This window comes from Macrotis lagotis, chromosome 2, assembly GCF_037893015.1.
Source record: "Macrotis lagotis isolate mMagLag1 chromosome 2, bilby.v1.9.chrom.fasta, whole genome shotgun sequence".
NCBI lineage: Eukaryota > Metazoa > Chordata > Mammalia > Peramelemorphia > Peramelidae > Macrotis > Macrotis lagotis.
In genome coordinates, this window is record NC_133659.1 from 100,440,092 (window position 1) to 100,461,654 (window position 21,563).

At 41.1% G+C, this 21,563-nt stretch overlaps 1 protein-coding gene across 1 annotated transcript in view; it reads right to left on the bottom strand.

The window, feature by feature from the left end:
- Window positions 1-20,755, bottom strand: part of CSRP1 (cysteine and glycine rich protein 1) — a 40,329-nt gene extending 19,574 nt beyond the window's left edge. Inside the window, exons 1-2 of the mRNA XM_074222353.1 lie at window positions 20,656-20,755; window positions 6,677-6,789 (exon numbers count right to left, since the gene is read on the bottom strand). Of these exons, the coding sequence (XP_074078454.1) occupies window positions 6,677-6,788 (112 nt within the window). The 5' untranslated portion in view covers window position 6,789; window positions 20,656-20,755. The remainder of the gene's footprint in view (window positions 1-6,676; window positions 6,790-20,655) is intronic.
- Between the last annotated feature and the right edge of the window lie 808 nt (window positions 20,756-21,563).

The window sequence follows — 21,563 nt, forward strand, 5'->3', positions numbered from 1 at the left end:
AACATAAACTACATTTTAAGAACTTGTGGGGTCCACCAGAACAGAAGCCCCCAACATTCCCTAATAGGGATCCAACCAAGATTAAAACATAATTAGTAAATATTTAACAGAATAAATACCAATACAACAAAACATAGATAATGTTAATTTGTGATTTTCTAAATCAATTTGTACCCCTCAGGAATACATATGTAGATTCGTTGTTCTCCCATTTCCATTTGGAGCAGTTAGATGATGAAGTTAATAGAGAATCAGACCTGGAGTCAGGCGGATTTGAATTCAAATCCAGTTTCAGATACTTACTAGTTGTGTGAACCTGGGCAAGTCATTTAACCCTATTTGCCTCAGTTCCTCATCTCTAAAATGACCTGGAAAAGAAAATGGCAACCTATTCCAATATATTTGCCAAGAAAAACCTTAATGGGGTCATGAAGAGTAGGACATGACTGAACATCAACACCACAGCCAAGTACTAGGGATTTAAATATAAGATGAATAAATATTTATTCATCTATTCACATAGAGAATAAATGTTTATTCATTTATTCATTCATACTAGCAACCTACTAGTATCTATTCTCATTAAACAAGATTAAGACTGAGTAGATTTTAGTTTCCACAGGTTTTACTGCCAAATCCTTTTCTTTTCCAAGAGGTATATTATATTTTCTTCCCACTCAGGACAAGATAGATAGATAGATAGATAGATAGATAGATAGATAGATAGATAGATAGATGTATAGATATATAAAGTATAAGAGGTACAAGAGACACCAAGGTGAGATTATTACGTACTCTATCTCGGCCTTTCCTATCAAAGTACTGGGGATGCTCTGAAAATGTTTAACATTGGTCTGGATGCATGCTTTTCCCATATAGGTGTCTCTTCTCTCATCTCTCTCCAAGTCTGATTCCTTCCTGCTGTGTTTGGCATAGCCTATGGCTCCCTAGTTCTTTTCATGCCCAATAAGATAATATTGGTACCTAGCTCGAGAGGATCTATAACAAGGACTCAGAATATCAGAGGAAAATAATCTCAAGGTTTTAGGTCAGTAAGATGGGGTACTTCTTTTATTCTGGTTCAGGACTTGGCAGAGCAGTATCAAGAACTCTGCCCAGACCTCAAATCCTAACAAGGCCTTATAGAAGGAAAAAAAGGTCCTTTTATCTTGCTGGTCACCCTGAATTCAAATTGAGAGCTGCCATTAGACTAAAAAGCAGCTTCAAGGATCACAAGTTTCTTCCATCTGCATGAAACTTCAAGTCAGACTGTGATGTGGGTTTATAAATGGTATGACAAAACCTCAGATTTAGAAACTCTGCAAAAACAATCCTATCTTGTACAGGAAAATCTCTATAACATCCCCGGCCTGTGCCCAAAGGCCTCCAATGATGAGGTCTTGTCAACATTGCATTAAGAAAGAAAGAAAGAAAGAAAGAAAGAAAGAAAGAAAGAAAGAAAGAAAGAAAGAAAGAAAGAAAAAAAGAAAGAAAGGAAGGAAGGAAGGAAGGAAGGAAGGAAGGAAGGAAGGAAGGAAGAAAGAAAGAAAGAAAGAAAGAAAGAAAGAAAGAAAGAAAGAAAGAAAGAAAGAAAGAAAGAAAGAAAGAAAGAAAGAAAGAAGAAATCAGGCAACCATCCAATAATTCAGGCTGAAAAAACAAAGCGTTGTCTGAATTATCTGGACACATCTCACAAAGGTGATTTTCCAGCCTAGGATAGAGGGCTGCCAGTTCCCCAGTAGCTAAAGATGAGAGGTGAATGTGAAATGAACAAAATAGAGAAATGGCAACTACCTGATGAACTACATGGAAAATCCAACTGGATATGTCAGAGCAAAAGAGACACCAAAGAGCCAATCGGACTTGCTGCACAGATCAAAGAACCAAAGAATCATCTAGAATCTAACCTATCTCCTTGTTTCACAGGACTAGTCAATCTAGCCCATTGGCTATTTCCCAAACAGGATATTCAACTCTTACCTCAGTGCCTTTGTACAGGTTTCTCTGATACCTGGAATATTTTCCCTCCTCATCCTTCCCCTCATGGAATTCATAGCTTCCTTTAAGGTCAGTTCAAATACTCCTTCTGACATGATGCCTTTCCTAAATCTCTCAATTGCAGTGCCCCACTCTCAATGACCATGTATTTATTTTGTCTATATCCTGAAGATCATGTTATCTTCCTCCAAAGGGGAAGGTAAGGACTATCTCACCATTTTATTTCTATCCCTAAAACCTATCACAGTGCCTAGGACACAGACACATAGCCTATGATTTCATTGGTATACTTCAGAATTAACAAATAAGGAAACTCAACTCTGGTGGGCACTTTTTCTGCATCTCATAGTCTTAGAAATCATTGTCCTATTAAGTCATTTGTCTAGGATCATACATCCAAAATATGCCAGAGGTTGGTTTTCTACTCACTAGACTATGCTACCTCTTAGCTGCCTAGAACATTATTGATTCTTACTTGATCAATGCTTGCTGAGTAATAATATTCAAGATCCAATTTAGATACAAAGATACCCCACCAGAATGCCAATGCTCCCTTGGAGAATGCACTGTCACCCCTGAATACATTCTGTTCCTTCAGCATTTCTCTGTCTCTGTGTGGTCCTCATGTATTTTCCAGCTTTGGCTTCTGGTCATGTCATGATTCTGGAAATGCACAGTCACACTCTCTGCTGGTAACCTGTCCCCAGGTCCTGCCCTTGTCTATCTGTATCTGCAACCTTGTCCTGCATTCCTGACCTACCTTGATTTATTACCTCTCATAACCCTGACTTGAAACAAAAATTATTCAGGCTACAAAGAAGCTGACACCACAATCAGCACTGTTTAGGTCAGAGATTAAACAACATTCTTTTGGAAGCCTCTTCTGCCCAGAAGCCAAGACCCTCCACTCCATCAACTTGCCAAGACAACTCCCACTCACTCTGGAAAAATAAACAACTCAAAAATTCCAGAGTGGAGACTTCTGCCAGAAAGCTGCTGATAATAACAAGATGCTGCTGCTTCTGAGTCCTCCATTGCAAGTCAATGGTCAACAAGACCTCACTGGAGTCCATTTGGTCCATGCTCAACAAACACATCCCTTCCAGTTGTCAACTGAGAGGAAGTCAGCAGTAACCCTTATTAGCTATTTTGGAGAATAGATTCAGGCTGATCTACTGGGCTACAAAGGAAGAGGCATGTCAGTGGACATGGAGCTGATAATTCAACTGCCTTGCCTCCCTCCATCCTGGGCTGGAAGAGCACCTTTCCTGATGTGTCCGGATAATTCAGACAATGGTGTGGTTTTCTATCCAGTTCAGATAAATTACACAATTAACCAATCTCTACTTCAACTAGCATTACCCAGACAGCCTCAGTTTCCAGAATCTCTACGATAGACTTGGAGGTTTGGGACATTTTATGGGGAGTGGGGTGGCTGGGGAGAAGGCCTGAACTTTTGGTTTCATTTAAGTAAGGAACTTCCAGGTCCTGCCCTTGCAGTATCTGCAACCTTGTCCTGCATTCCTGACCTACCTTGATTTGTTACCTCTCATAACCCTGACTTGAAACAAAATCATTCAGGCTACAAAGAAGCTGATACCACAATCAAAACATGAAAACTATCAATGCAACTATAATTTTATTTTAAAAGGCACTGAGAAATTTAATAATTTACTACTCACACAACTAGTAGGTATCAGGAACAGGACTTGAACATAGAATTCTCTATGCTACCATGCTTCCTGGGTCTTTGACTTCAGGTTCCTTGAAGGTCTTCTCTGAACTGTACCCTTTTGAATGACATCCCTTCAATGTCTCCCCTTCCCTCTCTTTCCAGGAAAAGTCTTTACAGTACATTAGATTGTATATTACAATAAGGTTAGGAGATTTTCTTAATCTCTGAATTAAATATAATATCTATCACAAAGTATTGCTCAAAGTATTGCCCTACAATAAGTGTTAGAGGAAAAAGTGAAGAGTAATAGTGAAGAGGAAATAAATTAATAATGGAATTTCTATTAAATGTTAAAAGTGGCACAGAGGAAAGGGCACTGAATTTTAAGCCAGAGGCTCTGAGATTGATTCTCATCTCTGCTCTAAGGACCCTGTGATCTTGAATAAGTCCATTCCCTTCTTTGAGCCTCAGTTTCTTCATTCATAGAATGAAGAGGTTGAGAGAGATGACCTTTAAGGCCCTCTTTAGCTCAAAATCTGTAATTCTATGATCCCACTGCTTTATGATATTAATGATATCGTCAGCTACTCTTTTGAGTGCACTCCCCATATCCAATCTGGTGTTGTTGTTGTTCAGTCATTTCAGTCTTGTACAACCCTTCATGACCCCATTTAGGATTTTCTTGGCAAAAATACTGAAGTCATTAGACATTTCCTTCTCTCATTTTGTCCCATGAAGAAACTGAGATAAACCTCTCACTTTTTCCTCTTAACACTTATTGCATTTCTACTTTGAGTAATACCTTGTGCTAGAAACTACACTGAATACCGATAAGAAAATCTGACTCCTGGCTCCTGAATTATGACTTGCCTGTGGTCATACAGCCACTATGTATCTAAGGATGGTATTAAACTCAGGACTATGTCTCCAGGCATGGTACTCTATCCTCTGTACTACTCAGCTGCCCCACCATATTGTTAATTCTTATTATTTCTGCCTTTACAGTATTTCTTATTTATGCCCCCTTCTCTCCAAGCTTACAATCACCACCCTGCTGATAGCCTCTTTCTCTAGTATTTGAACTAATGCAATAGGCTTGGTAGGTTTCCCTACTTCCAGTCTCTCTGTATTCCAATCAATTGTCCACTACCTCCCAGGTCTGACCATAATGATTCACCCCACCCCTGCAACTCAGGCCAATAGCTCTTTATTGCTTCTAGAATCAAATAAAATAAAGCAATTATAAATCCCTCTGTTTGGCATTTAAAAGACCTCAAACTGGCCCTGACCTACCTTTCATCTCATACTTTATTCTTTTCTAAATTCTCTACAATCCAGAAGCACTGAACTTCCTGCTATTCCTTACTGCCCAGGCCCTAATATCCCATTCCTTTTCCTTAACTGTTCCTTATGTCTACCCTGCTCTCCTTCGTTACCTCTACTACCTGTCTTCCACAAGACTCAGCTCAGATCCCAGCTTCTTTCAGAACCTGGTCCTGGTCTCAACCTCACCTCTTTCCTCCCCTCCTTTCCCTCCTTCCCCCCCCCCCAGCACACTTTAAGATTACATTACATCTATTCTGGATAAGCTTTAAATGTTCATAATACAGCCTAACACAGCACCAAGGAGCTGTACCTAGTAGCAGCATAATAAAACCTTCTTGACTTGACCTCAATGTTGAATTTCATTAGAATGTGAGCAATTTGAGGATGTTATGGCTTTGCCTTTCACTGTGCTAAGCACAGAGGAAGTGCTCAATAAATGTGTGTTGACTTACTGGGTAAATTCAAATATTTATTGACCTAGGAAGAGTATTACAAAGTTCTTATCACCCCTGTTTCTGACTTTATCCAGATCCCTCTATGGCTTTCTCTCTCTCTCTCTCCCTTCCCTCCTCCCCTTGCTTTCTCCACTCCCTCTGTGTCTGTCTCTGTCTCTCTCCTCTTTTCTCTCTCCCACCCCACTCCCCTTCTCTTCAGAGAACTCAAGGATAAAGAAAAAGCCCCCTTTGGTTACTCAGACCAAAGAGATTTTGCCAGCTGCTAGAAGAGACCCTTTGAAACAGTGTGGACAATTCATAACTATTTGCTATAACCTCCTTAGAGTAGGGAGCTGAGAGAAATGCACGGGTTTCAGGATATTTCCAGTTCTACTGGATACTCAGTAAATATTTCCTCACTGACCTTTCCTCAATTGCTACCAATCTAACTTTAGAATAACTACTCCAAAGATTAAATGATATGCAGGATTAAGAAGGAAGGATTCCTAGGTCTCCTTTACCTTTCAGTCACTCCATAAGACTCAAACCAGTCACACAAACTAGGTAGATCCCTCTATCCCTTTTCCACCCACTCCAGGTCTGCTATAAGAGCAAATCCTGCCTTGTGATCTTTGGGATCTGAAAAGAGTTGGTGACTCTTGAGTTTCTCTTCTTATTCTGAATATGAATAAGAACAGCATCTGGACTTTAAAGCAGAGGCAACTAGTGAGCTGGTGGGCAACCAGTCCTTGAGAGTTTCATTGAGGAAAAAGGGAAATTAGATCTGACCCCAGATTTGGTCTCTTTCTACTTTTTAGAACCACCAGTTTCTGGCCTTCATTGTCTTATAATAAGAGAAACCTTGGCTCTAAAGTCTGGTGATCACTTGGAACCCAGGGTCTGTCTCCTGAATGTCTGGACTGTGACTCAGATGAAAAGAACAAAAATTCAAAGTAGAAAAGTTTTGTTTACAAAGTTTACATGTTCCCCTTCTCATCCTCTAGACATCCCTACCACCCCACCAACTCTCTGGCCAGTTCATCTCCCAGGAAAGTAGCTTCTTTGGAGAACAAAGAAGTCCTTACCAGCACTGCCCTCCCAATCTGCTGTTTCAGCCAAATTTCAGACTGTTTACATCCAGTAGGATGAGTTCCCTAGAGTGTTGACAGGCTGGGTCAGAGCTAGCAGGCTCTGGGTCCTAGCTCCCCATGACAACCACAGGACCTGGGGCCATCATACTCACTGCACAGGAAGCAGGATTTGTGGAAGCTGTTGCCTTCACACTGAACCTCTTCAGCAAAGTAAACTGTTTTTTGGCACACGCCACATTTCTTGCCTCCTCCCCAGTTCGGCATCCTGAGAGAGAAAAACATAGAAACAGGAATGAAAAAGCTACACAGACACAGAGAAAAGATTGAAGGTCAGAGAACAATGGGATTGCTACCAAGGCAGACCTGCAGTCTTCAAGATGGCAGTCATCCATACACAGTTATTTCCTCTCCCATTGCTGGTCTTCATTTGCCTCAAACTTGCCTTCCCTTATACCTGTCCCTTAGATGGGACAGCTAGCTGCACAGTGGGTAATGCACTGGCCCTGAAGTCAGGAGCACCCGAGTTCAAATCTGACTTCAGATACTGACTGTGTGACCTTGGATAAATTAGTTAACCCTGACTGCTTCACATCTAGGGCTACCAGACATCCTGATTCATATCTGGTCACAGGACCCAGATGGTTCTGGAGGAGAAAGTAAGGCTGGTGACTTACAGCAGCACCCTCTCCCTGAAATACAATTCATGTACATGTCATGGCATCACCTCCCTGATGTCATGGTTTTCTTCGAAAATGGATAAACATCATCATCACCCTCCCTTAATCCTGTCGTCCTATGTAGATTTCTATCCAAAGCAAGTCAACAAAAGGTTATTCAGTGCCCACTCTATGATAATTTCAGAGTCCAAAACACCTTAGAGGTCTAGTTTGAGCCCCTGATTTTAAAAATGAGACCCAGCAAAGTTAAAAGACTTGCCATGGTCAAACAGGAAGTAAATATCAGAGTCTGGACTTGAACCTAGCTTCTCTGATCCTGAATCCAGGGTTCTTTCTAACTATTCTAGGTACTTTGAGCAATTCAGTTACAGTTCAATCCTTGCTTTCTCAGCATCTTCCAGTTGAAAAAACAAAATATAAATGTGTGAAAAGTCAGATGATACAAGATTTAAATAACAGTTGAAGATAGCTGTCACAAAAACTCAGTTATCCAGAAATGAGGTCCAAAATATAATTGGCAATTCACTGCCAAGTGACTAATACATATGGTAGACACAGTAATAGTTCAGGAAGGGTCAGTAGAATTGTGGAAAGAACTCAAAAGGCCTGAGTGTGAATTTGGTCCTATTGCTTATCATGCAAGTGATTCTGGGCAGGTCATTTCTGTAGTCACAGCTTCTTTTTCTTTATTACGTAATGGTAACCATCTCTAAGATTCTTTACAACTTCAGATCCTATATCACCCTCTGATCACTGTAGTCTTTCCTTCATCTCCTTTAAAGGAGAGTGTCTCTCATCTGTTTAGGAAAACAATCCTTGATGGATTGGTATCTTTTTAAAAAATATCTTACACATCCAAGATGAAGAACAGTAGCAACACCTTAAGGGACTTCCCCTGTACTATAGTGAATGCTCAAGGATGCTGCAGATGGGGTGGCTAGGTGGTGCAGTGGATAGAGCACCAGCCCTGGAGTCAGGAGGAACTGAGTTCAAATGTGACCTTAGTCACTTAATAATTACCTAGCTGTGTGGCCTTGGGCAAGCCACTTAACCCCCATTGCCTTGCAAAAACTAAAAAAAAAAAAAAAAAGGATACAGCAGATAGCCTATAGAAAATGAAGAGGGGGAAGACAGAGTAGGATTAAGTTCTCTCTCTCTCTCTCTCTCTCTCTCTCTCTGTATATATTATATATATACATATATGTATGTATGTATGTATGTATGTATATATGTTTCTGACTCTGATTCTCTTTTCTATCTCTTTCACAAAACTGAAAGCCATTCTTCCCTCCCTCAAGGAATTTACAATTTATTATCTGTCTGTCTTTCTGTCTGTCTCTGTCATTCTGTCTCTATCTCTGTCACTGTCTCTCTATCTCTCTTTGTATTTCTCTGTCTTTCACTGTTTTTGTCTCTCCCCTTCCGTCTCTGTCTTTTTGTCTCTCTGCCTGTATGGCTCTGCCTCTCTCTGACTCTCTGTTTCTGTCTCTGTTCATCTCTTTAGAGAAGCTAAAAGATAAAGAAAAAATTCCCTTTGGATGCTCAGACTATGGAGATATTGAAATCTGCTATCTTTCCATCAATAAACCCACATTCATGAGGCTCCTATCATGTGATCAAGGCACCAGTGATACAAAGACAAAAATGAAAGTCATTCTTCCCTCAAGGAATTTACAATTTATTATCTGTCCGTCTTTCTGTCTGTCTCTGTCATTCTGTCTCTATCTCTGTCACTGTCTCTCTGTCTTTCTTTGTATTTCTCTGTCTTTCACTGTTTCTGTCTCCCCCCTTCTGTCTCTGTCTTTTTGTCTCTCTGCCTCTCTGTTTCTATCTCTGTTCCTCTCTTCAGAGAAGCCAAAAGATAAAGAAAAAATTCCCTTTGGATGCTCAGACCATGGAGATATTGCAATCTGCTATCTTTCCATCAATAAACCCACATTCATGAGGCTCCTATCATGTGATCAAGGCACCAGTGCTACAAAGACAAAAATGAAAGTCATTCTTCCCTCAAGGAATTTACAATTTATTATCTTTGCTGTATAATAAATACCTCACAAAAAATAAAATAAATAAATACCTCACCAATGCAGAGCTCTAGCCCTAGTTCTTTAGCAGATCACTTTCATGAGCTACCATGACTAGAAAAGCTGATTGACCTTCTGATATAGAAAATCACTGAACTTAACTATGCTGGTCTTCAGATGACAGACACTCCCCCAGTTTATATTTGAAGCATTTCCAGCTTGGTAGCACCTGACAGAGTTTATGCTTTGTTGGTAACTTTCTAGAATTCAGGGTCAACTCAGCTCTGTAATGAAGCATCAGAATTGGGTTTTAGTCAAGCTTCAGGATTATGAGGATGAAGATGAGAAAGATGATGATGTGAGACATTCTGGTATAGTGGAGAGAAGATCAGCATTGGAATCAGGAGGACCTGAATTCAAAACCTGTTTCTGACCAATGCTGGCCGTAAGATCCCGGATAAATCACTTAATCTGTCAGTGTCTCTCAAATTAGGCTCAAAGTGATTGATGGATTTCTCATCTATGTAAAGAACTGGAGTGTCCATTCAAGGATTTTCCCAAGCCAACAAAAATCACAGGAACAGATCATTATCATCATTATTGCTATTGTTAACTGGATAAGGATTAGACCTGTTTTATTATTGGCAAAGGGAAATTCTAGATTAAGAAATTCTCTATGAAATGTATAGTCTTAGAGATTAAGGCACTGAGAAGCTCATTGACTTCCCCAGGACTAGTAAATCAGTATGTGTCACAAACTTAACTTCTTGGCTCACTCTCTATTTGTTATGCCATGCTGCCTCTCTAAAATAACAGCAATAACAATGGTGATGAAGTTGATAAAGTTGACATGTAGCACTTTGTTTATAAAGCACCCCAAATGGATTGTTTTAGCCTAATAGTATACCCAAATCCTACAGCTAAGCTAAATGTTTCCCAAGCTTCAATGGCCCTGCATATCTACTCCTTGGTTTTTATTGATCACATAAAAAGCCCTCATGGTGAAAAGTTCTATTCTGGACACTGAGAGAAGATACAGGAGAAAACTCAGGACTAGTCCTCAGTTTGATCAAGGAGACAAAATACATAGAGAAACTAAACACAGTGGGGATTTATTATCTTTGAATCCTCTCTCTCCCTGCCTTTCAACCCATTCACCATCCCTTGGATCTAGAACCAAACTTAACATACACAGGCATTAGATAAATATTTGTGAATTAATAAATGTTTAAAGAAATTAGAGTCAGTATGCTAAAATAATTGAACAAACTATAAAAACTTGTTCCATTCATGAAGGGGTTTCAAAGGTAGTGAGGGTTCTATTTGGGCAGAATTAGGGAAGGAAGCTTCACTGGGAGTTAACTCCCTGAGGTCTCTCTTTTTGTCACAAGCATCATTCATTAGGAGAGGTCAAATCAATAGCATCAGGAATATCTCTAGAGCCAAATAAGGGAGGAATCAAATTTAAAAAAGACTATCATCCTTCTTTTCTAAGGCATAGGATAATAGAAATATGCATCATTGAATCGCAAATACTGGATTGGAAGGGAACTTGGAGGTTATTTATTCCAAGCCTTCATTTTACAGATGAGATAGTAGTCCCTGACAGGATTTGCCCAGGAACAAAGAGTAAGTATGAAGCAGCACCAGGATACAAACATATCCTGTTGATCTTTCTGCTATATTTTTCTATCTCTAACATCTTGGAACATGTTTAGTTTACATGTCCAAATCCCAGTCTTTGCATGCTTAAATCTCACCTTTCCCCCATCTCTATCCTGTGGTAGGATGGAAAGAACCCTGAATTTGGAATCATGGACTTTGCAGTTAAAATACCAGCTCTAAGTGACCCTGAATGAGTTAGTCACTTCTGCTCTCTGGGCCTGTTTGCTCATTTAAGAAATGTGAGTATTTGAATTAGCTGACCTCTAAGTTCCATACCTATGTTTCTGTGATCCTGCCCCCTCTAGCTAAGCTTTCAAATAGTATATAATCTCTTTCAAATAATCCAAGTAATCTCATATATGTTCTTTGTCATCAATGCCTATTCTTTACTCTAATAGTTAATACAATTCCCTTCACCCCAACCTCTAAAGCATCTTTGAGTCCTGATGACTTTGGTGTGATCTACCCTCAATGTTCATATTTACATAGAACTTTCAGGATTGTAAAATGCTTTCCTGGAAACAACTCTGAGAGGTTGAGATCTGGCCACATCATACATGTAGTACATATTGGAGCAGAGATTCAAACTCAGGGCTTCTGATACCTCTCTACCTGTGATAGGTGAGCTATAGTTCTGGAACCCAATAAGAAGTTATGCCACCCTCTCAGGAATGAATCTCATCCTGTCCTAAGTAATGTAGAGCCAGTTTTCAAATGAAGATTTGTTTTGAAATACAAAAGCTCTTTACCCTGTGGGAGTGATCCACAACAATCCATTGCTGAACTCCATAAAAGCTAGACCTTGTTTCTCCTGGCTTCAAGCCACAGGCAAACTTCCAGGCAAGTTCCCAGGGAATCAGGAATAAGAGAAGAAAAGACGCAGACCAGAAGAACAGTTGGAGAGAAAATCTACCCCCAGAGACTTTTATATTCTCATATAACAGATAAAATCAGTTTTTAACCTAGCCTCATAAGATTCCATGATCACTTGGTTGGTTGGGTTCTTCCCTTGTAAGACAGGACTCAGGAGCCATCTGTCTTAAAAGTAATTAAGGAGAAACTCAGAACTAGGGAGGCAGAGGGTTCAAAGAGGTCTTTGTAGGCACATGTGACTTTGGGTGATATTTGGTTTAATCCAGATAAGGACCTTGCCTAGGGGATACTTTTCCAGTTTTATATTAGAAAAGAGTCTCTAATAAAAAGAGACTTGGCTATTCTCTTTCCATGGGGAAGAAAGTTGGATTTCCAGTTCATTTCTCTCTCTCCACCTCCTGGTTTCTGCCCAACCCCCTTCTTTTTGGCCAAGTCTTTGACATCTGGAATCCTGGATTGCCTTAAAAGGAGACCTGTTTCTTCGAGGCTCTATGTCACCAGGAGGTGGGAGGGGTGCCTCCTTTTCAAGCTTCTTCAGAGAAGAGGCCTGTAGGAGGCTCTGAAAATGGCAAGTACTTTCCTGGGAGACTCACCCTTGAATTTGCACAAAACCTATTCAAGTCAAGACGCTCCTATTATCACCAATGGGCTCCCCAGTTGGTACCCCAAGCATTAGGCTTTCCTCCCAAGCACAGGACCAGCTGCTCATTTAGGATCCTCAAGAGTTTCTTCTTGAAAGTCTGTTAATTCTTTCAGCCATGCTGCTGAGCATGGAAAAAGTTACTTATTTGCCTGTCTCTCTGGACTCCAATTTTCTTATGTAATATACATCTTTTTGTTACTATTGTAGGTCATGTTCTACTCTATATAACCCTGAGGAGTTTTGTCCAAGGAGTTTTCTTTTTATTATTTTTTAAAAAATTTATTTGAGGCAATGGGGTTAAGTGACTTGCCTAAGGTCACACAGCTAAGTATTTATTGTCTGAGGTCTGATTTGAACTCAGGTCCTCCTGACTCCAGGGCCGGTGCTCTATACACTGCACCACCTAACTGACCCTCCAAGAAGTTTTCTTGGCAAAGATAGATTTCCTTCTTTAGTGTGTCCCCATCTTACAAATGAGGAACTGAGGTAAATAGAGCTTAAGTGACTTGCCCAGAGTTACACATCGAGCACATGTCTAACATAGGAAATGAACTCAGATCTTCCTGACTCCAGACCCAGTGCGCTAACTACTGTAGCCCCTAGTTGCCCAACACACATCTAACACTCACTCTCTAACTTGATTCTTTAACTTAGACTATTCAAGAATAGATGAGGACAATGAAATTCCAAAAAGGTTATGATATGCCCAAAGCTAACCAGGACTAGAATTCCAATTAAGGTCTTCTGTTTACAAGTACTTTCCTTCTGAGATTGCTTCCCAATTATACTTTATCTTGGATGTGAGTTTGTATGTTGTCTCTTCAATAGAATTTTAACTCACTTGGAGCAAGGATTGTTATTTGTTTCTGTTTTTACCTTTCTTTATATCCCCATCTCTTAGGACAGTACTACTAAATATTAGGCCCTAAGTAAATGCTAGCTCATTGATTTTTCCATTAGACTATCTTGCCTCTTTATATACCTGCAGAGAATACAAAAAAAAAAAATCTGCCAAAAATAAGGATTTACCTTTCAGTTGGTCTATATAATCATCATTCCTACACAATGTCCTGAATGATGGCTAATAATGACTTCTTTTAATAAGCAACTACATACTTGCTGGGTCCAGCAAGCTCCCTTTAATATTCTCCTGGGTACTTTGCACCCACTTTCCTATCTACAGATGGAAAACCATACCTAATTCAAAGATACCTTATCCAAATTTAGGTATACAAAAAATGGATTTAGAGTTCAATTCCAAAAAATCAGTCATTAAAACACAACCCTTTGAGTAGGGTAGAAATTGTCTCCTGAGCTGCTAAAGATGACCTATTATAAGTTCACTTCAAATGACATGAATCTGGGACTGGTAAGCTCCCAGTTTCACTTGGCTAACTGTATCATTTGTCCACAATCATCTTGCCACTTCAAGATACTCTTGAAGAGAGATTTATGACACCTGGTTCCTCCCTAATTTCATTTTAAAATAGGGATTGAGATATTTTTTCAAGGTCAGAAGGACTAGTAGTTAAGGAAAATTAAATCAAAACTATGTAACCCATTTCATCGTAGTAGAGTGGAAATAGCATTAGATCTAGAGTCAAAGGATCTTCATTTGAATCTTAGCACTGCTACTTTATTCAATCTCAGTTTCCTCATCTATGAAATGAAGGAGCTTCTAACATCCCTTTCTGTTCTAAATCCACAGTCCTATGGAAAGTATATTTGACTCCCAGTTCTGCTTTCTATTAGAATATATATTACGTGACTGAAGAAAAAATTGATAAATCTTTGTGTCTCAGCTTCCTCATTTGTAAAATGAAGGAGCTTCTTAAATTCCTTTCTGTTCTACATCTATGATCCTATGGAAAGTATGTTTGACTCATAGTTCTGCTATCTATTAGAATATGTGTTAAGCAACTGAAAAAAAAATTTGATAAACCTTTGTGTCTGTTTCCTCATCTGTTAAAAAAAATGCTTATGCCTCCTTTCTCAAAAGACTTTTTTAAGGAAAGACCTTAATTTGGAAAGTCCAAAGCCACCACTGCAGCTAATCATATTGACTTGTCTTGTCAATGGACTTTGAAGACTTTGGGGGAGAGAGTCAGGCTGACAACTTTAAGCAACTCTACCTCACTTAATGTCTATTTACAAGCAAGTCAAGATCCCCCTCATGATGTCATTAGTGCTCTTTGAGAAGGAAGGAGGAAAGACACACAACAAAAGACATTTAAAAGGAAAGTATTTTGAGGCAATTAGGTAGAGCCCTAAACTTGAGGTCAGGAAGACCAGAATCCCAGCTCCCTCAGGCTGTTTCCTAATCTGTAAAATGGAGATAACAGGATCCACTTCCTAGTAGTAATGTGAAGATCAAAGGAGATAATATATGCAAAGTGCTTTGCAAAAATTAAGGAGTTTTATGAAGGCTAGATTCTAGCATTTACACAAGCCATAGCACATCTGCAGACTATAGCTGGTTTAATTATTATCATTTTCCCTTTCCATCACTGCCCAAAGTAAGGCAGGATGATCAATTCTTTCTTTTTTTTCTCTCATCCTACTAATTCATTTGTCTGAAGGAAACAATTTACCTTGTTTCTCTCAGTCCATACACAATCAAGGTTAAGCATGAAAAAAAAGGGCAGCAGTCAAACCTCCCCTCTAAGTCTCCACCCACTTGATTTGGTGGAGACCTGTCCAATGTTTGCCTAGTTAGGTAATATGCTGCTGACATTACCTGGGCTGTTTGGTATCTGGCCAGGTACACAAAAGAGTTGTTAGTCATTGGAGTTCTGCAACCTAAGTTTGCCCACTCCTCCATTTTGCAGAGAGCTGACAAAAGAGAAAGAGCAGGAGTTACCCTATCTGTCAGGGCTCAGAAGATGTTTTGGAAATGAAATTTGAATAGCCTAGATAATTAGGCTTTCCAAAGCATGGAAGTCACTGAAGTGAATGGGGTCCTCAGAAGGAAATAGGTTATTCTGAACATAACAAGGGCAGGTCTCAGTATGCCTACTAAATACTACCAGTGCCAGGACCTCCTGAAAATACTTTGTTGTTATGATGGCTTTAGTTTAGTGGCACCATATGGAAAGTTTGGGATCACACAACCAGTAGCTATGAGAATGAGTGAGAAGTAGAATAAACATAGAATCAGTCCCTAATATGTTTTGTGAACTAAAGTCAGATGAAATCACTTCATCTCTCTGGGCCTCAGTTTCCTTATCTATAAAATACAGGCAGAGGTAGAAGGGGGGTTGAACTCATAGTCTTAAAGGTTCTTTCCAATTCAACAGACATTCATGTTTTCTAAGGTTGTTCCTCTTCAGCTCTAATAGCCAAAGAATCCTTTTTGCCCACCCTCAAATATCCTCCTACCCCAAATATCCTCCATCTTCCTCTCATCTAAGCCATAACACCCCTTGTTTTTGTAACACTGCTCTAAGCTCCTTTAGGAAACTTTCCTTGACTAAATAACACTTGGGGGTGGCTAGGTGGTGCAGTGGATAGAGCACCCATCCTGGAGTCAGGCGTACCTGATTTCAAATCCATCCTCAGACACTTAGTAGTTACCTAGCTGTATGACCTTGGGCAAGTCACTTAACCCCATTGCCTTGCAAAAAAAAAAACCAAAAAACCAGAAGGACTGATAACACTCCATCCTTCCTTATCACTGAGTCTTCACTTTGTACTTTTTTCATTTAAACTTGTTATATGCTTCTTATATGCATTTTCTATGTCTTGTTACCCAAAACATGAGCTACCATTGAGCAAGCATGGAGGAAACCCTAAAAGCCTAGGCAGTTTCTCTGCCCATCCTCTGTACCTCCCCAAGTACCTTCTATAGGAAACTATGCATAGAAATTAAGTCATGGCGAGAGTTAGAGACAGTATGATAGATATTGCTGCTCTCTGAAAAAAAGATCATAGCTCTAGAACCAGAAGAATCATTTAGCCTCCCCACCCCCAGTAAATAGCTATTTACCATGGTTTCAATAAAGTCAGAGAAATGTGATTAATCAAATCCTACTGTGTTAGCAACAATGGGTGAGTTAAAAACCCCAGATTTCTAAAACCTAATCTTGAATTCTGTCTCTCACTGCCAGAAGAAAAAGACATTTGAAATTAAGAAAGAAAAAATCTACCATAAGCAAGAAAAAGTCAGATTAAAGAAGTTAGATTTAAATGGGGGGGAAAGGAATGGGATTGTTATATCTCAGGAAATTAAAGTCACTTCTAAGGTCAAAAAAGTTAGCAATGAGAAGAATTGAATCCAGGTCTTCTGACTCCAGGACCAGTATTGTTTCCATTCTATCATACTGCTTCTCGAAGATAAGGATAGTAGGCATAGTAGTCTAAGAATTAGACTGTTTTATTGTTTTGTTTAATTTTTTTTACCCAATGATTCTATTCCACTTCCCTCATCCCCCAAACAAGACAGTGAAAGAAGTATTGATATTTCTGAGGGCAAATTCTGGATCCTAGTAGCTAACCTCTAGTTCATTTCCCCCAATATGTCATCTTTCAGAAGTACAGACATTTCCTCTGGCCCAGGGGAAGCCACTGAACCCAAGCTTGAAAATACCAGAAGCCTCACTATTTACACACTTTACCATACATGGGAATCGTTAATAGCCTACGTCAGACAAATTCCAAGGGAGCGATGTATTCCAGCCACATTATTATCATATAAATTCCTGACAACTGGAGGCAGCCGGCAGGGTTCAAGGGGCTTATCCCTCCAGACAGTGACATAGAAACTTGTTAGTAATGCTCATTCTCCCCCTCCACCCCAGCATAATACCTCTAACTCCTTCTTGCCCTGAATGGTCTCTCTTTAATCCTTGATCTTTTAAGAAAATTCCTTTTCTAGACTCATTCTTCTCCCCACAAACCTAACTCCCTTAGATATGGTGTTACAGTATGCATAAGGATCCTAAGTACCAGTCCTCTCTTCTCTATAGATATGGATCTAACTGAAAATTGGAAGGTTATGAGCTCTAACCTGCCTCTCATTATGGTGCTGTATGGAATTTTATGGGCTATTTAATTCTTTAAATGTAAAAATCCATCTTTTCTTCAAAAATGTCTATAGACAAATATAAATTTCTTTAAAAATTCCAAATATAATATCAATGCTGGTTATGGTCTTACCATTGTAATTTCTCTAGCCATGATTACTTTGGTATTACATACTCTGACTAAGGCAGGACTTTAAAGATTGTCAGACTTATTAAGAAGAATTTGGAGAAGCAAGACAAAAAGGACAGCCTTGCTTGGACTCTGCCCAAGTCACCTTATGTCCATCTCTTCCTTTATCTCTGTGGGACAGCTCAGATCAGTCTAAGGAAATCCATTAGATTTGCCCCCGGTTGAGTAGGCCATTTTTTCCCAATATACTTTTCCTCCTGGATCTCATTTCTGTCTTGAACTCTCTCTAAGATTGGATTTACTACCAAATATATAAACCAGTAATCAATAAAGTCTTTCCAAATCTATTCCTTCCCAAAGAACCACACAAAATTCTTCTAGTGTTTTTCTACTTGCCTGACCTCTATTTTCTACACTGATATTAGTCTAAGAAAAATGGTTAAATAGCTATTTACCATGGTTTCAATAAAGTCAGAGAAATGTGATGAATCAAATCCTACTGTGTTAGCAACAATGGGTGAGTTAAAAACCCCAGATTTCCAAAACCTAATCTTGAATTCTGTCTCTCACTGCCAGAAGAAAAAGACATTTGAAATTAAGAAAGAAAAAAATCTAGCAAGAAAAAGTCAGATTGAAGAAGTTAGATTTAAATGGGAGGAAAGGAATGGGATTGTTATCTCTCCTCATTTACTTGTATCTCTGTCTTACTCTATGTCTCTCTATGTCTCTGACTTTTTGTCTCTGTCTCTCTCCTTCCTCCCTGTAATCCAGGACCAATTCTTTCAAAGTTCCCTGCCATCACTAAAATGACATGCTTCCATAATTTAAGAACAGCCCTCTCCATTTAGCTGGTCTGCCATTCACCTCCCCCACTCCTTTTAATGCTTTATAAAGGCCTGTAGGTCCACTCCCTCCTCTTTATTACCCTATATGACACTACTTGATGAACTTTCTTTCCTTCTGACCTTCGAAATATACAGTTTAACTCAGGATATACTTAGAGGGTGGTTAAGATGGAGAGAAGGCTGACTCTGGGGTTACTCACAGTGCAAGTTGACCTGCTGGGTGGATGTGTAAAGGAGATGCACAGATCTTATGTCTTCCTCTCTAAAACCATGTGTCAAAGAGATGATGGTTTAGTGATCTGGGAAGGAGCTGATCCAATAGGGCTAAAGATCAGTGCAGGAAAATGGGATTATGCTCCAAATTTACCTGGGCTTCTCAGCTATCCAAGATAACAAGGGCCTCTTCCTCTTCTCTGCTCTATATGAAGGAAGTTCTCTCTCTGACTTCAGAGTTGATAAGAGAACTAATGAAGAAATTCTTTCAAAACAGAATACTTTAGAAGGGAAAGAGACTATAGACCTTAATGGTCATATAGTCCAGCCCCTTCATTTTAAAGATGAAAAATTCAGGCCTAGACTAGTTAGGGGATTTGCCCAAGGTCACATTAAGAATAAGTGGTGGAGGTGGGATATGAGTTCTTCCTGACTCCAAGTCAAGTACTCTAACCACTATAATCAAACAGTTTCACATGGGAAATGAAAAAGATAAAATAAAAGACACTGAAATGGTTTAGTAAGATCTGTCTTAAGGTACTGATATTCTCTTCCCACTGTCTCTCCATCTTTTACCTGGAGGGAAGCTTAAAAGTACTTAATTAGGATTTATTGTTATTTTATAAAATGTATATAAAAGCTCATGTGCACTGGCCCTGGCCTCAGACACTTAATAATTACCTAGCTGTGTGGCCTTGGGCAAGCCACTTAACCCCATTGCCTTGCAAAAACCTAAGGAAAAAAAAAGCTCATGCATATATATAAATATATGATGGGAAGTTGTAAACTTGTTGGTGCAATGGATGATTTCATTCCTAAATCTGACTTTAAATGGAGATTATTATTGTTCATGGGTTTTCCCTCTGTATTATGCTGGCACTCTAGGACTGATATGGGCAGGCTCTAAGAGGAGGACAAGATAGCTCTCCAGTTCTGTTGCTTTTCCCCAACACTCTTCTCATTTTAGCTCTGTCAAAAGCTAAGCCCCAACCAGGGAGGTCTACTTCATATAATACACCAAGACAGGCAAAAGTTCATTTAGACAGATCAGCTTCTCTTTCCCCTAAAATGGAGGAACCCAAGTAGGCAAAGGCCTAGAAGGAAGTTAAGGAAGTACATTGTACCGCTGCCATCTAAGAGGCAGATCCTGATTCAAACTCAAAAAAAGGGGGGGGGGCACAGGAAAAGGCGGGAAGGAGAGTTTGGATTAGACAGTTCTCTGGTCCCTTCCAGCTGTATCCTTCTCTGCTTCTATGGAATGTCTCCATGTCAGGAAAGCCAGAACTAGGGGTCAGCCTGCCAGGGCCCCCTCGGGGCCCCCAGGAGACCACACAATTATGTGAGCTTTTAGGCCTCTGGAATTTTCTCTCAGCTGCCAACCCCAAGATGCAAATCTTAACTATATGCTACAGTCTTAGAAGAACAGGAAAGGCAGATCTTACACGCAGAGGAAGGCAGATGGAAAGTACTTACAGAGTACTTTCTGAGAACTGAAAAGCTCCTACTTCAGCCAGTTAACATCACTGTGACAGAGGCCTGAGGGCCCGCAGAGGAGAAAGGGTTCCGGGCTTCACTTGAAGCCTTGCTCTCGCCCTCCCCCAGGCACACAGCCCTTCATTTCTGGGCCCCGACAAGACAGGGAACCCCAAGGGGTGAGGAGCAGGGGACCATGGTGAATGTGAGTGGTGGAGGCGGGATTTGAACTCATTTTCCCCTCATGACCCGATGAGCGTGGCTGCGGCTAAGAAGCAGCTTTCTGGTCCCTGCGGTCACCGCGGATGCCCAGCGGGAAGGAGGTGAAGGGATGAGAAGGGAGGAAGGAGGACCTGGGGGCCGCAGGGGCTGCGGAGGAGCCCCCCAGGAGAGAGAAGCCCAGCAGCCCGGCCAGAAGCTGGCCCCCAGCTGGCCCCTCTGCTCACGTCCTGGCCCTCCGCTTCCCGCTCAGCTGCCGGGGACCCCGGGGTCCCCCAGGAGCACCTCCTCCCCGCAGCAGCGCGGGCAGGGGCAGGGGCAGGGCCAGCCGGGCTGGCGGCGGCTCACCTGGCAGCGGCGGCGGCTCCTCGGGCGGCGGCGGGCGGGAGGGAGCTGGCAGCGGCGGGGCGGCCCTGCGGGTCCCGCTCGGGCCCCTGGGCTCGGGTTTTGTTCTCCTCCCGAGAAGGCGTGTCCCGCAGCCGCACCAACCGCCGGGAAGCGTTGCGCACAGCCCGGCCCCACAGCCCCGGCCCGCGCTGATGTCATGTTTCCTGAGCTCAGCCGCGGGGGCGCCTGAGGACCCCGGGGCGGCCCAGCCGGCCCGGCCCGGCCCGGCCCGGCCGGGGGGCCCGCAGGCGGCATGCCATCCCGGACCCGAGCGCCGCCCCGAGGGCTGCGCGACGGCTCAGCGCACAGGGGAACCCTCCTGTTTTCCTTCTGAACAGGTGGAAAGTGGAAGCCCACGTAGGCGCCCCCGCTGACTTCATCTGATGCCTTTCTCGGAGCGGCGGGAGACCTCGCGCACTTGGTCAGAAGTGGCCGAGGTGCTGGCTGCTTTGTGTTCACCATTACCAGAAGAGAAGGCCCAGTGGATAGGGAAGTGGTATATTCCCAAAGAACCCTAAGACATCAACAAAACTAATTTAAAAAGCAACATTAAAAGAGGTTTTCAAACTCTTTTAGCCCATCATCCTTCCTCGCCATCATCCCTGATGATAAAGAAAAGCCCAGGTTCTCGGAACAGTAGATGAATGTTCAAAGTGGAGAGGAGGTGAGCAAACTGTAGTGGAGCAGAGGAGGTCAAGTACAGCCTGCCTTTCCAGTCTCTGAGAGGGATTGATCTTTTCCTTTGACCTCTCAAGCTCCTAATCTTTAATTTGTGAAACATTCTCTTGGGATGCTCAGAGGTTTTGCCAGATTGGATTTATAACTGATCCAGTAAAGAGAATAGGAACTGAACCCGTAATTTCATAAGG